The sequence below is a fragment of the Oncorhynchus keta genome, chromosome 31, assembly GCF_023373465.1.
Source record: "Oncorhynchus keta strain PuntledgeMale-10-30-2019 chromosome 31, Oket_V2, whole genome shotgun sequence".
In the NCBI taxonomy this organism is placed as follows: Eukaryota; Metazoa; Chordata; class Actinopteri; order Salmoniformes; family Salmonidae; genus Oncorhynchus; species Oncorhynchus keta.
Window position 1 is genome coordinate 16,384,396 of NC_068451.1, and position 21,236 is coordinate 16,405,631.

Here is a 21,236-nt window from a genome sequence, read left to right on the forward strand (position 1 = left end):
GTCATTTTCGTACGGTAATGAGGAAACCTTCAAAATAAAAGGCCGCATTTCAAAACATTGCAATGTGGATAACTAATTCAAAAGATAATGCATTTTATTCACTGGACACCTCTATTGTGAAATCAAGAAAATGCATTGAGTAATTTATGAAAACAAATCAAAAATATGATTTAATCATAAAAAAAAAAAACATATATATATATATACCAATAATGGAAAAAAAATACAATGTTGACATTGGTATGTTGAGAATATTGGGCTGTAGAGAGAGAACTGTTCTACCTGTCTTAGCTAAAGTGGGGTGGAAAATACTCAGTAGGGTCTCTACAAACCAAATGTGTAGTTTTGGATAGGATTGTGTCGTACATACCCAGCAACACACCTTTAAATAGTCTGGTACTATCCCATGGTTCTGAAATCATTGCACAAAAATTAACAAAAACATATTTTTACAAGTTAAATGTAATTCATATTTAACCAGGCTATTAAGACACAGTATAACCAATCACACATTCTGAACAGCAATGGAGAAATATATTTTCAAGTTGTTTGCCAATATGTGATTCTTATCTATTAAGGTTTGCAGTATACAGCAAAGACTATTACTTAGTTTTAAAAGATTATAACAAAGACAATATTATTTACATGCTATATTGTCATGATTGTGGATCAAGGTCAGCAAAGGGTCTTTTTGTAGAGTTAAAATGTACTACAGGAGACAACAAGGCTACATGGCTAACAGTACACAGTATAATGAAGCTTTCAGAATGACAATGGAGAACATTCTTTTCAAGTTATAGGCCTCTATGTTTAGCTTTTTCTATCAAGGTTAGCAGTATATATTAAAGGTCTATTAATCACGTTAAACCAATAACAGAGACAAGATTTAATGATAATACATAATACAGAGAGGTGTTTATTATCTATCAAGGTCAGTAATAATTTTCTGTAGAGTGTAAAATGTATTAAGTAGTAATTTTCTCTCTGATAACTCATATAAAACATACTCGCCCATGCCATTGTGACAAAGCATATTCACATTGCCCTCTAATGAGACAACTTTAGAGAATACACATAAACACCACAATTGCTACCGTCTGACTGTTTTCTAAAATAGGGACACTGATGAGGTAATTCATAGTTTAGTGTCACATCCACCACAAATTCATGCATTGCCAGAAACTGTAATGCCAATGTCACGGATCCCCCCGGTGCTGCTGTTCATTCTGTTCACCAGCTCCGGAGGTCTACCTCACCGTCCTTCTAGGTGTCACTGAACTGGATCATTACCCCCAACCCCGGACTGTCTTGTCTCATTACACACACCTGGTTCCCATTCCCCCTGATTAGTATGTGTCTATATGTGCCCTCTGTTGATTATTGTCCCATGTCTATTGAGCTTGTGAGTATCTGTGCTCTGTAGTATCGGCTTTCGCGCTACGTGTTATTGGGCACTTGTTATTACGGGTCTCGTACCGTATATTATTTAGAGGTTTACACCTCGCTATTTTATTTGGTTTACATCCCTTTTATGTGTGTTGGGCTTCGTCGTTTTCATGATGTCCTTTATTTTGGGTGGAGAAATAAAACCTTCTATTACGTATTCCTGTGCCTGTCTCCTATCCTTATACAGCGACTGCATTTGGGTTTCGCCTTTTGCCCTTACAAGCAATGCAGTGAAAAACAGTTGTACTCCACTAAAGTGCTAAACAAATTGATATTCCCAAATGTAGTATGTCTTTGCAGGGGGACTCGTGAACGTGCTGCCGTTATATCCTATTGCTATATCCTATTGCTAGGAGAATGGTAATCCTCTGGACTGGGTCCAGAGTGAGGCTGGAGATGGAGTCATTTTCATATCATAGGGTGGGGATCAATTATATTTCCATTCATACCCCATTCACGAAGTGTATTGAATTTGTACTTATGAACAAACCACTAAATTACTACTTATGAACATTACATTTACCCTAGCTCTGTGTAATTTCATTTTTTTTTTTAAATGCATCCTATCCCCAACATTAACAAATATTTTCACATGACCCACCCCTTGTACTGTAAAATAAATTGCACCCCCTCGTAGAATTAAATCATGTTTACTACTAAAACTGTGGCTGTGTTAATCAATGTGGATATCGATTTTGCCGCGTCAGCATACTTTAGTGGCACAGTTACCTTGTCCGAGAGATTTACATGTTGACCAAAACGTCATCCCAGGGTAAGCCCTTATTCCTGTTTGACCGCTAGATTTATGGTTATTATGATGCCTCCACTGTGGGACCCTATAGTCTACATGAGATTATTATTGGATTCTTTTTATTTGTCAAACAGCAGCCATACATCGACCATGTAGGAAGTACAGTTCCCGCTCAGCCCAGTCAAAACTGTTCGCTGCTCTGGCCCCCAATGGTGGAACAAACTCCCTCACGACGCCAGGACAGCGGAGTCAATCACCACCTTCCGGAGACACCTGAAACCCCACCTCTTCAAGGAATACCTAGGATAGGGTAAGTAAGGGTAAGTAATCCTTCTCACCCCCCCCTTCTCCCCCCCAACAAGATTTAGATGCAAGTGGCTGTTCCACTGGTTGTCATAAGGTGTATGCACCAATTTGTAAGTCGCTCTGGATAAGAGCGTCTGCTAAATGACTTAAATGTAAATGTAAATGTCACCAGAATAAGACACTTGATATTTATTGAAAGGAGCATCGAGATCATCACTGTGAACATTCACCACCCGGTGAATTTCACCTATTTATTTCATCTGTAGCCTAATAAACTGAATGCATTGCCATGTTATTACATGTCTTATCTGACATGTACTTCACTCCCATAAGAAGGCTGGAAACCTGTGCTCTGTTAATCAAATTACATTTTCACTGCAGCCTAAAGTATAATGTTGTACTCACTTAAACAATAATGCAATGTAGGCTAGTCTATGTAGGATCATTGTATTGTCCCTTAACAAGATTAATAGGGGAGCTTTTTGAGCTGCGTGTCTCATGTCTTTACTGTTCAAATCAAATTGTATTTGTCACATGTGCCAAATACAACACTGTGAAATGCTTATTTACTAGCCCTTAACCAACAATGTAGAGTAAAACAAAACAAAAGTTTGCTAAATAGACTATAGGCAAAATAGTGACACAAACTAATAATGAGGGTATATACAAGGGTACCAGTACCGAGTCAATGTGGAAGGGTATTGGGTAATTGAGGTAATATGTACATGCAGGTAGGGGTAAAGTGACAATGCATATATAAATAGAGGGTAGCAGCAGCATGTGTGTGTGTGTGGCGTCATCAATATGCAGTGTGTGTTGGAGTGTCAGTGTAGTATGTGTGGTTAGAGTCCAGTGAGTGTACATCGAGCCTGTGCAAGAGACTCAGTGCAAAACAATAAGAATAAAACACAGGGGTCAATGTGAATAGTTTCATGTACAATGATACACCTTGCCTCTCCTCTGCCTATCAGCTATTCATAGTTGTTCTTGGGGTTCATATTGAAAATTGATCCAGCTTTGAATGCTTTTATGTGTGGTATGATTGCTAGTTAGCTTATTGCAGATCTTGAGAAATGATCCACCTTCCACTACTGATACTATGAATGGTGGATAGAAGACAGACTAGTAGACTATATTGACCTGTGGTAGTAATAATAATAATAAAGTTAGCATCCCGAAAAGCATAGTGTATAAGGGAAGTACCAAAATACCTTAATGTAGGGGAGGTGCATGCAAGCAGATGAGGAAATGTGGCTAGGATAGAAGAACTAATGCAAAAGAGCGAATGTAAACCAGGGAAAAATGCACTACCCTCCCCTGTGCCCAATAAAAATGTAAAAAACACTCCCCAGAGCAAAAGGTTTGACCAGGGAAAAATGCACTACCCTCCCCTGTGCCCAATAAAAATGTAAAAAACACTCCCCAGAGCAAAAGGTTTGACCAGGGAAAAATGCACTACCCTCCCCTGTGCCCAATAAAAATGTAAAAAACACTCCCCAGAGCAAAAGGTTTGACCAGGGAAAAATGCACTACCCTCCCCAGTGCCCAATAAAATAAACTAAAAACACTCCCCAAAGCAAAAGGTTTGACCAGGGGAAAATGCACTACCCTCCGCTGTGCCCAATAAAATAAAATAAAAACACTCCCCAAAGCAAAAAGTTAGACCAGGGGAAAAATGCACTACCTTCCCCTGTGCCCAATAAATAAAAAAACAACTCTCCCCAAAGCAAGAAGTTTGACAACCCCGCCCGCCCTTAACATTTCTCTAGGTGAAGAATGTCTACAGTTTGACCACCAGAGGGCATTATTTCCACTATACTCTTAAGGGGGCGTGGTCAGCATTTGCTAACCATTAAGTCACGTTAAGTAACATTTTATTGCAATTCCAGTATTTGAGCCAGTCGTCAAGTCACGTAAATCGGAGTATATTGAAACCATCTGGAGTGTACACGACGATTTATGAAAACATATATTTAGGGAGAATCGATTGGTAAGTACAGTAGGCAAGATAAAAAACACATTTGTTTCTTTTTTTGTGGTTGTTATGGACCTAGCTAGCGTAACGTAAATATGTGATTTTCACCCAGCAAGTTTAAACTAGCATACTAGCTCATTTGGTTGATGCGGGGGCATAGTTGCAAGTTAGCTAGCTACGCACTTGACTGTGGTTAGACTTTGTGGTGATTTGAGAGAAATATAATCTTTGCTGTGTTCACAGGGAGTGATGTGAAGCCGTGAGACAGAATAGGGTGGGTCAGTATGGGTGACGGCACATGGCAAAAGTAAATGCACTAACTAACGTTAGCTATCTGCTGTATTTAACATTCACATTGTTGACGTAACTAGCTAGTTATAGTTTCTCTACTGTCTCTGGTTACTATCTCTGTGGTAACTATGTAGCTAGCTGTAACATATTGGCAGACGGTAACTATTATAATGTAACTTCCGGCATAAACCATGGATTCACGAACGACACTGTTGGAGGATCCACATGGCTAATTTAACCTCTCATCAATCTGCTTAGATCCAAGATGAGATGGAGCGCCTCTGTCCCATTCTGCCAAATCACGTTCTCTCTAAACTGTAGTCTGTTGTACACCCACCCAGACTGTCACATTTGCACTGCTTTTTCTCCGCAAAAGTACTAACCACAAAAGTAACTGCCATCTTGTTACCACAACACATTCTATGTTATTCCACTGGCTTGTACATTTCGTTATAAACAGGAAGTAAAGTACAGTGAGGGAAAAGAGTATTTGATCCTCTGCTGATTTTGTACGTCTACCCACTGACAAAGAAATGATAAGTCTATAATTTTAATGATAGGTTTATTTGAACAGTGAGAGACAGACAAAAAAACGCATGTCAAAATTGTTACAAATTGATTTGCATTTAAGAAAAACTCCCCAATTTCGTGGTATCCAATTGTTAGTAATTACTATATTGTCTCATCGCTACAACTCCAGTACGAGAGAGACGAAGGTCGAAAGCCATGCGTCCTCCGAAACACAACCCAACCAAGCCGCACTGCTTCTTAACATCCAACCCGGAAGCCAGCCGCACCAATGTGTCGGAGGAAACACCGTGCATCCGGCCCGCCACAGGAGTCGCTGGTGCGCGATGAGACAAGGATATCCCTACCGACCAAACCCTCCCTAACTCCGGACGACACTAGGCCAATTGTGCGGACCTCCCGGTCGAGGCCGGCTGCGACAGAGCCTGTGCGCGAACCCAGAGTCTCTGGTGGCACAGCTAGCGCTGCAGTGCCCTAGACCACTGTGCCACCCGGGAGGCCCTGATTTGCATTTTAATGAGGGAAATAAGTATTTGACCCCCTCTCAATCAGAGATTTCTGGCTCCCAGGTGTCTTTTATACAGGTAACGAGCTGAGATTAGGAGCACACTCTTAAAGGGAGTGCTCCTAATCTCAGTTTGTTACCTGTATAGAAGACACCTGTCCACAGAAGCAATCAATCAGATTCCAAACTCTCCACCATGGCCAAGACCAAAGAGCTCTCCAAGGATGTCAGGGACAAGATTGTAGACCTACACAAGGCTGGAATGGGCTACAAGACCATCGCCAAGCAGCTTGGTGAGAAGGTGACAACAGTTGGTGCGATTATCCGCAAATGGAAGAATCACAAAAGAACTGTCAATCTCCCTCGGCCTGGGGCTCCATGCAAGATCTCATCTCGTGGAGTTGCAATGATCATGAGAACGGTGAGGAATCAGCCTAGAACTACACGGGAGGGGATCTTGTCAATGATCTCAAGGCAGCTGGGACCATAGTCACCAAGAAAACAATTGGTAACACACTATACCGTGAAGGACTGAAATCCTGCAGCGCCCGCAAGGTCCCCCTGCTCAAGAAAGCACATATACATGACCGTCTGAAGTTTGCCAATGAACATCTGAATGATTCAGAGGACAACTGGGTGAAATTGTTGTGGTCAGATGAGACCAAAATGGAGCTCTTTGGCATCAACTCAATTCGCTGTGTTTGGAGGAGGAGGAATGCTGCCTATGACCCCAAGAACACCATCCCCACCATCAAACATGGAGGTGGAAACATGCTTTGGGAGTGTTTTTCTGCTAAGAGGACAGGACAACTTCACCGCATCAAAGGGACGATGGACGGGGCCATGTACCCTCAAATCTTGGTTGAGAACCTCCTTCCCTCAGCCAGGGCATTGAAAATGGGTCGTGGATGGGTATTCCAGCATGACAATGACCCAAAACACACGGCCAAAGGCAACAAAGGAGTGGCTCAAGAAGAAGCACATTAAGGTCCCGGAGTGGCCTAGCCAGTCTCCAGACCTTAATCCCATAGAAAATCTGTGGAGGGACCTGAAGGTTCGAGTTGCCAAACATCAGCCTCGAAACCTTAATGACTTGGAGAAGATCTGCGAAGAGGAGTGGGACAAAATCCCTCCTGAGATGTGTGCAAACCTGGTGGCCAACTACAAGAAACGTCTGACCTCTGTGATTGCCAACAAGGGTTTTGCCACCAAGTACTAAGTCATGTTTTGCAGAGGGGTCAAATACTTATTTCCCTCATTAAAATGCGAATCAATTTATAACAATTTTGACATGTGTTTTTCTGGATTTTTGTTGTTATTCTGTCTCTCACTGTTCAAATAAACCACCATTAAAATTATAGACGGATCATTTCTTTGTCAGTGGGCAACCCGGAAGCCAGCCGCACCAATGTGTCGGAGGAAACACCGTGCACCTGGCGACCTTGGTTAGCGTGTACTGCGCCCGGCCCGCCACAGGAGTCGCTGGTGCGCGATGAGACAAGGATATCCCTTTGTCAGTACAATGTTTGAGGCTCCACACTCCTGTACCAGATCGGATGAACAAGTAACTGTCAGACACACAACTTGAGGCACTGGGCCTTCTTTATCACTTATATTTACATTTTAAACGTTATTTTAATTGTAGCTCTAAGATCTCAAGGCTGTGTTTACATGTATGATTACTGTGTTATTGACCTACTAGACCTAAACTATTTGGAATTAGAACTAGCAGCAAAACACTAGTACTAACCCAGGGAGTCTTGAAAGATTAGGCCAACCAAGTGGAGACTGTCTAATGACGTTGACAATCGTCTCTAACAGCTTTTAGGTCCAAATCAAGATGTTCCACACATGTGGACCCAATGAAGCCATGGTGGTGTCTGGTAAGATGTTTAGTTTTACGTGTTAATATTTATTAACATACTCTTACATGACACAATACAGAACCCTCAACAAAAAAAAAAACAGGTTGGGCAAATCTACACAACCTTACCCCCACCGCCCTACATGGTCCAATATTGTTATGACTCTTCCTGAAACTGTAATAGGCCTATGTTTACTGTATGTGATTGTTTACAGTACAAGTAACAGAAAACGTAATGCAGGGCCATGTGACATGTGACTCACTTTGGCCTATCATGAAGTGTCATGTGATACCATTGAGTAACTCTGGGCCGCTTTCAGTTGTCAAACTTTGTTGATAGAAAAGTCATTAATAGAGCCAACGTGATTCCTTGATCGACATGTCGGAGAGGCAAGTTTGTTCTATGTTACATATTTCTATCTGAATGTTCCAAATCATCATGTCCTGCTGAACGTGCCCGGATGTCAGTGTGTAGTAAACCAGGACAGGAATCTGTAATCAGGTTCAGCTCAAACCGTACAGTATTTTGTTTACATTTTACAATACCAGCTGTCGATAGGCTAGCTCCTCACTTACATTTTATTCTATGGAATGTGGTGCTGCAATGTAGTCCTATTGTAGGCAAATTGAAGTCATAGATTCAGTGTACATGACATCTTAATTGTGTGCAGTACTGTGTTGACAGAGAACAGCCTTATGTAATCTCATCTCTCTCATACTTTCAAATAACCCACTCTTTTAGTATATACTAAGGCTACACTTTTTACCTTTATTTGTCAAAGACTGATTGCCCTCTCTCTCCTTCGCTTCTCCTCCAGGCTTTGGTCGTTCCCCTCCACTAATGATCGCTGGAGGAAGAGTGTTTGTCCTCCCCTGTATTCAACAGATCCAGAGGTGGCTATCTCTCCCTCCCCTTCTTCTTTCAGTTATCCATCTGTTCATCTATCCAGGTTTCATTCAGGGATTCTATTAATGTATAGAGAAAAAGGCCACATAGTCCCTGTGTATTCTCTACTGTTACTGTAACGTTAGTGGTTAAATGAGCCTATATGAATACCAGGCTACTATTTTAAGCTTATAATGCAACACAATCTGTCATTTGTAGCCTCCACCTGTAGTCGTGGTTACTCTCTCTGTCTGGCTCATTTTCTCCTCCCTCTCGCTATCCCCCTTTCTATTCTCATTGTACTTTCCCTCTTTGAACCACATCTCTCTCTCTCTGTTAGGATCACTCTGAACACCCTGACTCTGAATGTGAAGAGTGACAAGGTGTACACCCGTCATGGAGTGCCCATCTCTGTCACGGGCATCGCCCAGGTATGGACTTAGATATCATCCCCTAGCCCCTACACACTTCGTGTACATGTGAAAGTAGCCATTTATTCTGATTGGATGGGTATAATTGACCTCACAGGTCAAATAGGGATTCCATATGTAACCTATAACCTCTGACAGGTGAAGATCCAGGGTCAGAACAAGGAGATGCTGGCCACGGCCTGTCAGATGTTCATGGGGAAGTCTGAGGCTGAGGTCTCCAACATCGCCCTGGAAACACTGGAGGGGCACCAGAGGGCTATCATCGCCCATCTGACTGTTGAGGTATGCTACACACCGCACCATGTCCTGATAAAGGGCACGTGTTGCCTCTGGTGCCCTTTTCTCTTCCTAAAGGAGTGACTTGGTCTTTTGAATTGACTTGCTGAATGTCTCACTGACTTCCAGCTACAAGCCATAGCTTGTTTTTCCTCATTGTTGACCTTTCTCATGACTTACTTAAAATGCTGGCAAACCTGCCTGGAAACTCAGAGCAATAATGGATTATAGTTATTATAATGTATGTAATAACAAGTCTCCTTTTCATTCCCAAGGTCTGTTGTTTTACTTCCTGTGTAGCTCTGGCTGATCTCCTCTGTATGCAACAGGTCCCCCCTTGTAGATACAGAAATACTAGAAAGGACAAAGCCCCTAAGAACAGGCCAATTTGACAGGGTACACTCGTTATGGCTGGTCCACCCTTATCCCCCTCTTTTCCTGTGTGGTTCAGTTAGTAGAGTGACTCGTGCAACGCCAGGGTTCATAGGTTCGATCTGGGGCCACCAAAACGAAAATGTGTAAAAGTGACTGCTAAATGGCATGTATATTATTTCTTGTTATGAATGTCCTTCCCCTGTAGGAGATCTACCAGGACCGTAAGAAGTTTTCTGAGCAGGTGTTCAAGGTGGCCTCCTCTGACCTGGTCAACATGGGCATCGGCGTGGTCAGCTACACGCTCAAAGACGTTCACGACGACCAGGTTTGTTCTCTCTGACAAATATACAGCGACGTTACACTATGAAGGTCACACAAGGATTGTTGTTACAGAATACAGTCTGAAATTGAGATATTGGCATAGGTAAAATGTTGATGTCTTTTAAAAGTCTGTGTTTGAGAATGCAAGACAAATTCCTGCACAGAAATACTTGTTTACTGTTCTGTTTATGTAGCCAGTTTATAGTAGCAATAAGTCCCAAGGTGGTGTGGTATATTGCCAATATTCCACGACTAAGGGCTGTTCTTGCACAATGCGAAGGGGTCCCTGGATACAGCCCGTCGCTGTGATATATTGGCCATATCAGCCAATCACATGCTGGACACAAACTACCATGTTTCTCATAATAATAATGACACTGTCTCTGTCAGGACTACCTCACCTCCCTGGGTAAAGCTAGGACAGCTCAGGTGCAGAAGGATGCCAGGATCGGAGAGGCTCAGTACAAACGAGACGCGGTGATCCGTGAGGCCCAGGCCATGCAGGAGAAGGTGTCTGCCCAGTATCTGAATGAGATCGAGATGGCCAAAGCCCAGAGAGACTACGAGCTGAAGAAGGCCTCCTACGACTACGAGGTCAACACCAAGAAGGCGGAGTCTGAGATGGCCTATCAGCTGCAGGTATCCTGCCACCAAACTCTGGGCCGTGCAATGATCCTCTCATTAAGACGCTCAACACAGCCGAGGCAGTGTGTCGTGTTCTAATAATTATTTATTTACACAGGGCAGAATCCTAACTTGAGATACGAGCATTAAAATTCCCCCCACTGCCATCACTTTTGATGTAAAGTGTCTAAGTGTTTAAAAAATATATTTTTGTTAAATCCATTGTGTTATTGGGGTTATGTAGGTGGCGAAGACGAAGCAGCGGATTGAGGAGGAGACGATGCAGGTGAAGGTGGTGGAGAGGTCTCAGCAGATCATGCTGCAGGAGCAGGAGATCACCCGTAAGGAGATGGAGCTGGAGGCCACGGTGAAGAAGCCTGCTGAGGCAGAGAGATACCGTCTGGAGAGACTGGCTGAGGCGGAACGGTATGTTACATTACCCAGGGCCTCATTGAGAAACGTTTCGTACACTAAATATACCCCCAAAAATGTGCCAGTTTTTATGCAAAGGTTGCCCCAAAAATGTGCCAGTTTTTACGCAGAAGTTGTCAGTTGGAAAAAGGAAACTTGAGGTGAGAATGTACTTCTCCTGCAGACTCTAGAACATTAATACACAACGTTTCTAGTGGTTGAAGTATTGCATTGCTAAAAGGCAAAGATAACCTTGTGCAAATGGAGAATATACATTTTAAGTTGGAAGTTTACATACACTTAGGTTGGAGTCATTAAAACATGTTTTTCAACCACTCCATAAAGTTCTTGTTAACATACTATAGTTTTGGCAAGTTGGTTATTAAGTCATTTTTCCAACAATTGTTTACAGACAGATTATTTCACTTATAATTAATTCACTGTATCATAATCCCAGTGGGTCAGAAGTTTACATACACTAAGTTGACTGTGCCTTGAAACAGCTTGGAGAATTCCCCAAAATGATGTCATTGCTTTTATAAGCTTCTGGTAGGCTAATTGACATCATTTGAGTCAACTGTAGGTGTACCTGTGGATGTATTTCAATGCCTACCTTCAAACTCAGTGCCTCTTTGCTTGACATCATGGGGAATTCAAAAGAAATCGGCCAAGACCTCAGACAAAAAATTGTAGACCTCCACAAGTCTGGTTCACCCTTGGGAGCAATTTCCAAACGCCTGAAGGTACCACGTTCATCTGTACAAACAATAGTACGTAAGTATAAACACCACGGGACCACGCAGCCGTCATACCGCTCAGGAAGGAGACGAGTTCTGACTCCTAGAGATGCAGACCACCATAGTCCCTATGCCCAAGAACACAAAGGCAACCTGCCTAAATGACTACAGACCCGTAGCACTCACGTCCGTAGCCATGAAGTGCTTTGAAAGGTTGGTAATGGCTTACATCAACACCATTATCCCAGAAACCCTAGACCCACCCTAATTTGCATACCGCCAAAACAGATCCACAGATGAGGCAATCTCTATTGCACTCCACACTGCCCTTTCCCACCTGGACAAAAGGAACACTTATGTGAGAATGCTATTCAATGACTACAGCTCAGTGTTCAACACCACAGGTTGAGAGCTTCAAGTTCCTCGGTGCCCACATCAACAACAAACTAGAATGGTCCAAGACAGTTGTGAAGAGGGCACGACAAAGCCTACTCCCCCACAGGAAACTAAAAAGATTTGGCATGGGTCCTGAGATCCTCAAAAGGTTCTACAGCTGGTTGCATCACTGCCTGGTATGGCAATTGCTCGGCCTCCGACCGCAAGGCACGACAGAGGGTAGTGCGTACGGTAGCTGCCTGCCATCCAGGACCTCTACACCAGGCGGTGTCAGAGGAAGGCCCTAAAAATTGTCAAAGACCCCAGCCACCCCAGTCATAGACTGTTCTCTCTACTACCGGTACCGGAGTGCCAAGTCTAGGACAAAAAGGCTTCTCAACAGTTTTTACCCTCAAGCCATAAGACTCCTGAACACGTAACCAAATGGTTACCCGGGCTATTTGCCTTGTGTGCCCCCCTCAAACCCTCTTTTTACGCTGTTGCTACTCTCTGTATCATATAGGCATAGTCACTTTAACTATACATTCATGTACATACTACCTCAATTGGGCTGACCAACCAGTGCTCCCGCACATTGGCTAACCGGGCTATCTGCATTGTGTCCCACCATCCGCCAACCCCTCTTTTACGCTACTCTCTGTTCATCATATATGCATAGTCACTTTAACCATATCTACATGTACAGTGGGGCAAAAAAGTATCTAGTCAGCCACCAATTGTGCAAGTTCTTCCACTTAAAAAGATGAGAGAGGCCTGTAATTTTCAACATAGGTACACTTCAACTATGACAGTCAAAATAAAATAAAAAACATCCAGAAAATCACATTGTAGGATTTTTTATGAATTTATTTGCAAATTATGGTGGAAAACTTTTGGTATTGACCCAATACTTATTTATCTCAATACTTTGTTATATACCCTTTGTTGGCAATGATAGAGGTCAAACGTTTTCTGTAAGTCTTCACAAGGTTTTCACACACTTGCTGGTATTTTGGCCCATTCCTCCATGCAGATCTCCTCTAGAGCAGTGATGTTTTGGGGCTGTTGCTGGGCAACACGGACATTCAACTTCCTCCAAAGATTTTCTATGGGGTTGAGATCTGGAGACTGGCTTCTTACGAAGCCACTCCTTCGTTGCCTGGGCAGTGTGTTTGGGATCATTGTCATGTTGAAAGACCCAGCCACGTTTCATCTTCAATGTCCTTGCTGATGGTAGGCTTTGTTACTTTGGTCCCAGCTCTCTGCAGGTCATTCACTAGGTCCCCCCGTGTGGTTCTGGGATTTTTGCTCACTGTTCTTGTGATAATTTTGACCCCACGGGGTGAGATCTTGCGTGGAGCCCCAGATCGAGGGAGATTATCAGTGGTCTTGTATGTCTTCCATTTCCTAATAATTGCTCCCACAGTTGATTTCTTCAAACCAAGCTGCTTACCTATTACAGATTCAGTCTTCCCAGCCTAGTGCAGGTCTACAATTTTGTTGCTGGTGTCCTTTGACAGCTCTTTGGTCTTGGCCATAGTGGAGTTTGGAGTGTGACTGTTTGAGGTTGTGGACAGGTGTCTTTTATACTGAAAACAAGTTCAAACAGGTGCCATTAATACAGGTAAAGAGTGGAGGACAGAGGAACCTCTTAAAGAAGAAGTTACAGGTCTGTGAGAGCCAGAAATCTAGCTTGTTTTTAGGTGACCAAATACTTATTTTCCACCATAATTTGCAAATAAATTCCTACAATGTGATTTTCTGGATTTTTTTTTCCCTCATTTTGTCTGTCATAGTTGAAGTGTACCTATGATGAAAATTACAGGCCTCTCATCTTTTTAAGTGGGAGAACTTGCACAATTGGTGGCTGACTAAACTTTTTTGCCCCACTGTACATACTACCTCAATCAGCCTGACTAACCGGTGTCTGTATGTAGCCTCGCTGTATTTAGCCTGTCTTTTTCCTGTTGTTTTATTTCTATACTTACATATTGTTCACCTAACCCCCTTTTTGCACTATTGGTTAGAGCCTGTAAGTAAGCATTTCACTGTTGTATTCGGCACATGTGACAAATAACGTTTTATTTGAAAAGTGCTAATCAATTCCAGAACAACAGCAAAATACTTTGAAGATGCTGGAGGAAACAGGTACAAAAGTATCTATATCCACAGTATAATGAGTCCTATATCGACATAACCTGAAAGACTGCTCAGCAAGGAAGAAGCCACTGCTCCAAAACCGCCATTAAAAAGCCAGACTTCTGTTTGCACCTATACATGGGGACCAAGATTGTACTTTTTGGAGAAATATCCTCTGGTCTGATGAAACAAAAATAATATTTTTGACCATAATGACCATCGTTATGTTTGGAGGAAAAAGGGGTAGGCTTGCAAGATGAAGAACACCATCTCAACTGTGAAGCACGGGGGTGGCAGCATCATGTTGTGGGTGTGCTTTACTGCAGGAGGGACTGGTGCACTTCACAAAATAGATGACATCATGAGGAAGGAACATTATGTGGATATATTGAAGCAACATCTCAAGACATCAGTCAGGAAGTTAAAGCTTGGTCGCATATGGTTCTTCCAAATGGACAATGACCCCAAGCATACATCCAAAGATGTGGCAAAATGGCTCAAGGACAACAAAGTCAAGGTATTTGAGTGGCCATCACAAAGCCCTGACCTCAATCCTATAGAACATTTGTGGGCAGAACTGAAAAGGCGTGTGCGAGCAAGGAGGCCTACAAACCTACTCAGGGACACCAGCTCTGTCAGGAGGAATGGGCCAAAATTCACCCAACTTATTGTGGGAAGCTTGTGGAAAGCTACTCGAAATGTTTGATCCAAGTTAAACAATTTAAAGACAATGCTACCAAATACTAATTGAGTGTATGTAAACTTCTGACCCACTGGGAATGTGATGAAATAAATAAAAGCTGAAATAAATCATTCTCTCTACTATTATTCTGACATTTCACATTCTTAAAATAAAGTGGTGATCCTAACTGACCTAAAACAGGGAATTTCTACTAGGATTAAATGTCAGGAATTGTGAAAAACTGAGTTTAATTGTATTTGGCTAAGGTGTGTGTAAACTTCCAACTTCAACTGTATGATGATACTCTTATTCATAACTAAAAAAACAAGGAGCTAAATATAATAACAAGATCCAGTCATTTGCTGTTATTTTTGCATTCTAAAATAATGATCATTTGCAGACTAAATTCCTCATTTTCTGGTCATGAGTTCATATTCCTGAAGTAGCCATACAACAAATTACCATGAGCACATCTCTCATTTTTAATTGGACTTATTAGATGGGCTATTCTAATTTTAAAAGTTTGCTCTAGCTAGCCTATGCATCCAACAGGGAGCACAGTTTATAACAGACAGTTGATTTGAGTCTGTGGTTGATGTTTTGTATTTAAGTGTGTAGGCTACAGTTGTTAGTAACCCTACTGTAGTTGTCATTTTCCCCAGTTACACCATGTTTCAGAATTCGCGGGCAGTGCAGCATATTTATGTTCGGGGGGGAAAGTGACTGCAAAACATTATTGTGTTCAAACAATCTGTTTACAGGTCCACAACAATTTGCAATTGTTTCTTTCTTGCAGAAACGGTCAGATACACCCCCTTCAGAACATTTGATCAAGTTCACCACTATTTCCATTACATACCGCTTTGGCCTAATTCCAATACGTCTAACGTATACAGCAAATAAAGGCCCTATTGTCGCCATAAAAGGGGAATGATGTGGGTATGTTCTGTTCCGTAGTAGTTACAGTAGTCCTGGACAGTGAGTCCTGTTAAACTGAGGAAGATACTTTTCTAGTGCTCCAACATTTGCTCTGTTCAACTCAAACGGTCTCTGTCCTTCTCTCTTTCACAGTGCACAGCTCATCATGGAGGCTGAGGCAGAGGCAGAGTCCATCAGAGTGAGTTCAGCAGCACCTCCTCGATCACTCCCCTCCACTCTCCTGTCACTCCTGTTATCAGTCTCTTCACCCCCAGTACAATAGCTGTCTGAAATGCCTCCTGTCCTAGCTTCTCCCCTGACAGCCTGTCCTTTCCACCCTCTTCATCCACTCGCTCTCTTTCTCTCCCTCCCCTCTCTCCATATTGAGGTTGGTGTTCTCTGTTCCTCTTCCTGTCTCTATTCTAACTTGCTTGTCTCCTTCTTTGTAGGCATCGCTTACTTGCCTTAATTTAACTTTAGGATAAGTTATCTCTCTTTCTTCCTGTTTCATATATTATACACGTTCTTATTATCAGTCCATTTCACATTTGGATATATTTTTCATAGCACAACCACCCACCTGTGTCTTGCGGGCCACAAACAGGCAAGTAACGACACAGTACAACAGTGGTGTGCAGAACGGCAACTTGGAAAGCACAACTCGCTGGTCCTTGTCACGGATTGGCTACTGCTGCAGACGACCACACTGGGTTCCACAGCTAAAAACAAGAAGCGGTTCCAGTGGGCACGCAATCACCAACACTGGACAATCGAGGAGTGGAAAAACATTGCCTAGCTCAACGAATCCCGGTTCCTGTTGCGTCATGCTGATCGCAGAGTCAGGATTTGGCATAAGTAGCATGAGTCCATGGCCCCTTCCTGCCTGGTGTCAACAGTACAGTCTGGAGGGGGTGGTGTAATGGTGTGGGGAATGTTTTCTTGGCACAAGTTAAGTCCCTTGATACCAGTTATTGAGCAACGTTTCCATGCCCCAAATAATTCGGGCTGTTCTGGACCCTCCCGGTACCAGATGTACCTAATAAACTGGCAACTGAGTGTGTTCTTATTTTTTCTTCTGTGTATATACACCCTTTGGTTATTTGAACTATGTGTTCTCTCTCCTTGTCTCTGTCCTGTCTGTGTAGATGAGGGGCGATGCTGAGGCGTTTGCTCTGGAGGCTAAGGGTCGTGCCGAGGCAGAGCAGATGGCTAAGAAGGCTGAGGCCTTTAAACAGTACGGGGAGGGAGCCATGGTGGACATGCTGCTGGAGAAACTACCACTGGTCAGTCACACTGGGAGTAGGACTGGTTCTACTAGAGACTGGGAGGGTGCATGGATAGGGAGAAGGATTGATGGGAGAGTGATTCAGTAGATGGAGAGTTTGAGCAGATGGATGAAGAGATTGGATGGATAAATGGTCAGATTCAGTGGATATGAGGATAGATGGATGACAGATTGATTAGATGACAGATGGACATGTAGTGTACTGTTACTGCAGTCCTGTCTGCTGCTGTTCTCTTCCTGAAGCTGCCATCACTCCTCCTGTCCTCTAGATAGCAGAGGAGATCAGCAGGCCCCTCTCCATGGCCCAGAAGGTTACCATGGTTTCCAGCGGCGGCGGTGAGGTGGGCGCTGCCAAGCTGACCGGAGAGGTTCTGGACATCATGACCAGACTACCAGCTGCTGTGGAGAAACTCACTGGAATCAACATCTCACAGGTCTGTGTAATGCGTGTGTGGAAGAGAGAGGAACATAGTATTTGTGTGTGCATATACAGTATGTGAACTTATTTGTTGACAAACACTGACATTCTCTCCACTTCTTTCCACAGGTTGGCCTGTCCACCCGAATGGGCTGAGAATGGAGCCCAGTGACTGAGACAGCCTGCACCGTCAGACCAGGAACTCCATACTGCCTCCTTGTGCCTATAATTACTATTACCTAGTGTAGTTGTCTATGTCTGCATGCCTGTCTGCATGCCTGTGTTAGCACGGTAGTCTTTCTTAGAGCATGTGTCAGCACTCTCATTGGCACTGATCTGGAAACAAAGGATGGGTCAAAGCTGTATGTTGTAGGCCTACTGTGGGAGTTTGTCTCCTGGTCGTTCATATCTCTGTTAGATCAGCTTGGATAAAGGAAAGCACTTTGGGTTAGCAGGACACAGCCTTAGTAGTTCTGGTAGCAACGAGCCTCTTTTCCCCGTCTGTTATTCAGTGTGTTTTAATCACTGCTTCAAGCCTGCCTTTCTGTCTCCCTCTATTACAGGTTTGGGTCCATATAAACTGTTCCACTGTCACATAGTTGTGTTTTAGTTGTAATTCATAGTATTATTTCATTGGGATGTGGTTGAGAAAGGATCTTTTCATTCTCTTCATTCTTTGTTGTTCATAGGAAATAATCGTGTCAGTATGAGGTTTGTCAGTTGATTGTTTTGTCGACATTTGCAGTTCTATAAGGTAGTCTGTCTTGTTCTGAGCATGGTTGGCTAGCTAGTTGCTATTAATTGCTTTGCAAATGAAGAAGAAATGCTCTTTACTTTCACTGTGGACATTTCTTTTTTTTAAACTAATTGTAGTACTGGTAGTCATGTTATTAAACATGTTCTACCTGCTTATGGATTCTAGTACCTCTGTCTACCAACTTATGGACAAAGTGGTTTTCCACTATGTTCTCCCCTGACAGTAGATCCTAGATCAGTCTACTGATATCACTAGCCCTCTAGAATGGCCAGTGCCTTGTGTTTTAAAGTCTAATTAATCATATCAATACAAGCCATATTACAGTAGAATCCAAGTTGCATGCAGATATGCTGATTTGTGATCTTTTTGCCATGACCCTGCCATATGTGTAGGATGAAATCACAAACTATATGATGGGTTGGCACTAAACCTCTTCTCTCTGTTGGTACAATACTGGCATAGACACAATCAATGGAGTACTGAATTTGATGGTACCTAATCTAATTTTCCATAGCAAAATAAAAACAAGGAACTACAGATTCTCTGTTACTAAAGTGTTGTTTATCCAACAGACAGATTGTCATGTACACCATTATGGCTTAGTTCCAGTGTGTTTCTAAACCCTAGACTTACTAGACAGACAGGCCTTCGATCAGAGCTTCTACTGTGCTATAACTGTATAAAGGTGGAGATTTTCTGTGAAGTGATTGGAAGGAAGGAAGGAAGGAAGGAAGTAAGTGGGTGGGAGGAGGGAGGGAGCGCGGACTGGGGTTTTCCTGCTGAAGACTAACCTCTGAGGTCTCTATCTAGGTCAGGTGTACTGTCAGTCACGTGGTGTCCAGTGGATGTGCTGTTTGAGGTGAAGTTGTGTGTAGGAGAGGGGAATGGCGAAACTAGCCTGGGTGCCAGTCTGTTGATTAATCAGGAGCTATCCTTTTGTATCGTAATCTTATCATTAGACTGGTCTTATTTTTCCAGATTTTCTATGTGGTGCTGATCACATCCCTGTTTGATCCTTTTTGTAGTATAAGGTTTGTTAGGGACTGGTTCTATACCATAGAAATAGAATCCTTCTGTGTTCTATACCACCACTCAGGATTCTAGAAGCTACTTCTCTCTAGCTGATTGTAATTCCCCAAAGCTTACATGCTCTCTGGCTATCTATGCATTTTGTTACCGTCAAGTGCCTGACTAAGTTGAAAGATTCCCATTTTTCTCTCAACCAAAAAGGCTAAACTTTCACCGCACGTTAAACATTGTGACAACCTATAGAGGCATGCTATGTTCTAAAGATATTAATGAAAGCCAATTTCACCAGAACAATACTACTGCTTTCACTTATGCACACACCTGTATAATATGTCATAATGTCAATGATTTGTGACTTTGAACCTTTTTCTGTCCTGTAGCTGCTCTTAGTTAAATATGGTTTCTATGATTGTATTTCCGTCTATGCTTTGTTGACTTGCCAAGATAATGCCTGGCCTTCCATGTACAGTGGCTTGTGAAAGTATTCACCCCCCCCTTGACATTTTTCCTATTTTGTTGCCTTACAACCTGGAATTAAAATAGATCTTGGGGGGGGTTACACATGACTACCACTGAAGATGCAACATTTTTTTATTGTGAAATAAGACCAAAAAAATGAACTTGAGCGTGCATAACTATTCACCCCCCCCCCCAAAGTCAGTTTGTAGAGCCACCTTTTGCAGCAATTACAGCTGCAAGTCTCTTGAGGTATGTCTCTGAGCTTGGCACATCTAGCCACTGGGATTTTTGCCCATTCTTCAAGGCAAAACTGCTCCAGCTCCTTCAAATTGGATGGGTTCCGCTGGTGTACAGCAATCTTTAAGTCATACCACATATTCTCAATTGGATTGAGGTCTGGGCTTGAACTAGGCCATTCCAGGACATTTAAATGTTGCTTTAGCAGGATGCTTAGGGTCATTGTTCCAGTCTCAAATCTCTGGAAGACTGAAACAGGTTTCCCCTCAGGAATTTCCCTGTGTTTAGCACCATCCATCATTCCTTCAATTCTGTCCAGTTTCCCCTGTCCCTGCTGATGGAAAAACATGCTGTTCTGGGGGTGATGAGAGGTGTTGGGTTTGCACCACAGTGTTTTCCTTGATGGACAATTTTAATCTCATCTGACCAGAGTACCGTCTTCCATATGTTTGGGGAGTCTCCCACATGCCTTTTGGCGAACACCAAACATGTTTGCTTATTTTTGTTTCTTTAAGCATAGTCTTTTTTCTGGCCACTCTTCCGTAAAGCCCAGCTCTGTGGAGTGTACGGCTTAAAGTGGCCCTATAAACAGATACTCCAATCTCCACTGTGGAGCTTTGTAGCTCCTTCAGGGTTATCTTTGCTCTCTTGTTACCTTTCTGATTAATGCCCTCCTTACCTGGTCTGTGAGTTTTGGCGCCATATTCTTAAAAAAATATATATAATGGATTTAATGGTGCTCTGTGGGATGTTTTAAAGTTTGGGATATTTTTTTATAATTCAACCCTGATCTGTACTTCACAACTTTTCCCTGACCTTGGTCTTTGGTGGAGATCATGTGACTACCTAACTAATTATGTGACTTAGGTAGTTGGTTGCACCAGATCTTATTTAGGGGCTTCATAACAAAGGGGGTGAATACATATGAACACACCACTTTTACATTTTTTTTGTTATTTTAAAAATTTCACTTCACCAATTTGGACTATTTTGTGTGTCCATTACATGAAATCCATTTCAATTACAGGTTGTAATGCAACAAAATATGAAAAACACCAAGGGGGATGAATACTATTGCAAAGCTCTGTAGTGTAAACTTTGAATTGAAGTGCACTAAGTTCTGAAATTATTGTAACATTTATATAAACAAACGCTCTTTCCTAACTCAAACCCTTTGTCCTCTACATGTGTTGTTTCTTCGTGTTTTAAT

The 21,236-nt window shown here is 42.5% G+C and overlaps 1 protein-coding gene across 2 annotated transcripts; it reads left to right on the plus strand.

The window, feature by feature from the left end:
* Positions 1–4,329: 4,329 nt before the first annotated feature.
* On the plus strand, positions 4,330–21,196 carry LOC118364562 (flotillin-1-like). 2 transcript variants are annotated; one of them, XM_035746204.2, is made up of 13 exons: positions 4,355–4,493; positions 4,722–4,752; positions 7,624–7,685; positions 8,485–8,560; positions 8,893–8,983; positions 9,122–9,265; positions 9,840–9,959; positions 10,346–10,594; positions 10,824–11,005; positions 15,995–16,040; positions 16,987–17,124; positions 17,396–17,560; positions 17,674–21,196. In XM_035746204.2, the coding sequence occupies exons 3-13, from the start codon at positions 7,643–7,645 to the stop codon at positions 17,698–17,700; spliced, it is 1,281 nt and encodes a 426-aa protein (XP_035602097.1). In that variant the 5' UTR covers positions 4,355–4,493; positions 4,722–4,752; positions 7,624–7,642; the 3' UTR covers positions 17,701–21,196. The 2 variants fall into 2 exon arrangements, with proteins under 2 accessions (XP_035602096.1, XP_035602097.1); XM_035746203.2 differs by lacking the exon at positions 4,722–4,752 and having other exon boundaries at positions 4,330–4,493.
* The last annotated feature ends 40 nt before the right edge of the window (positions 21,197–21,236 follow it).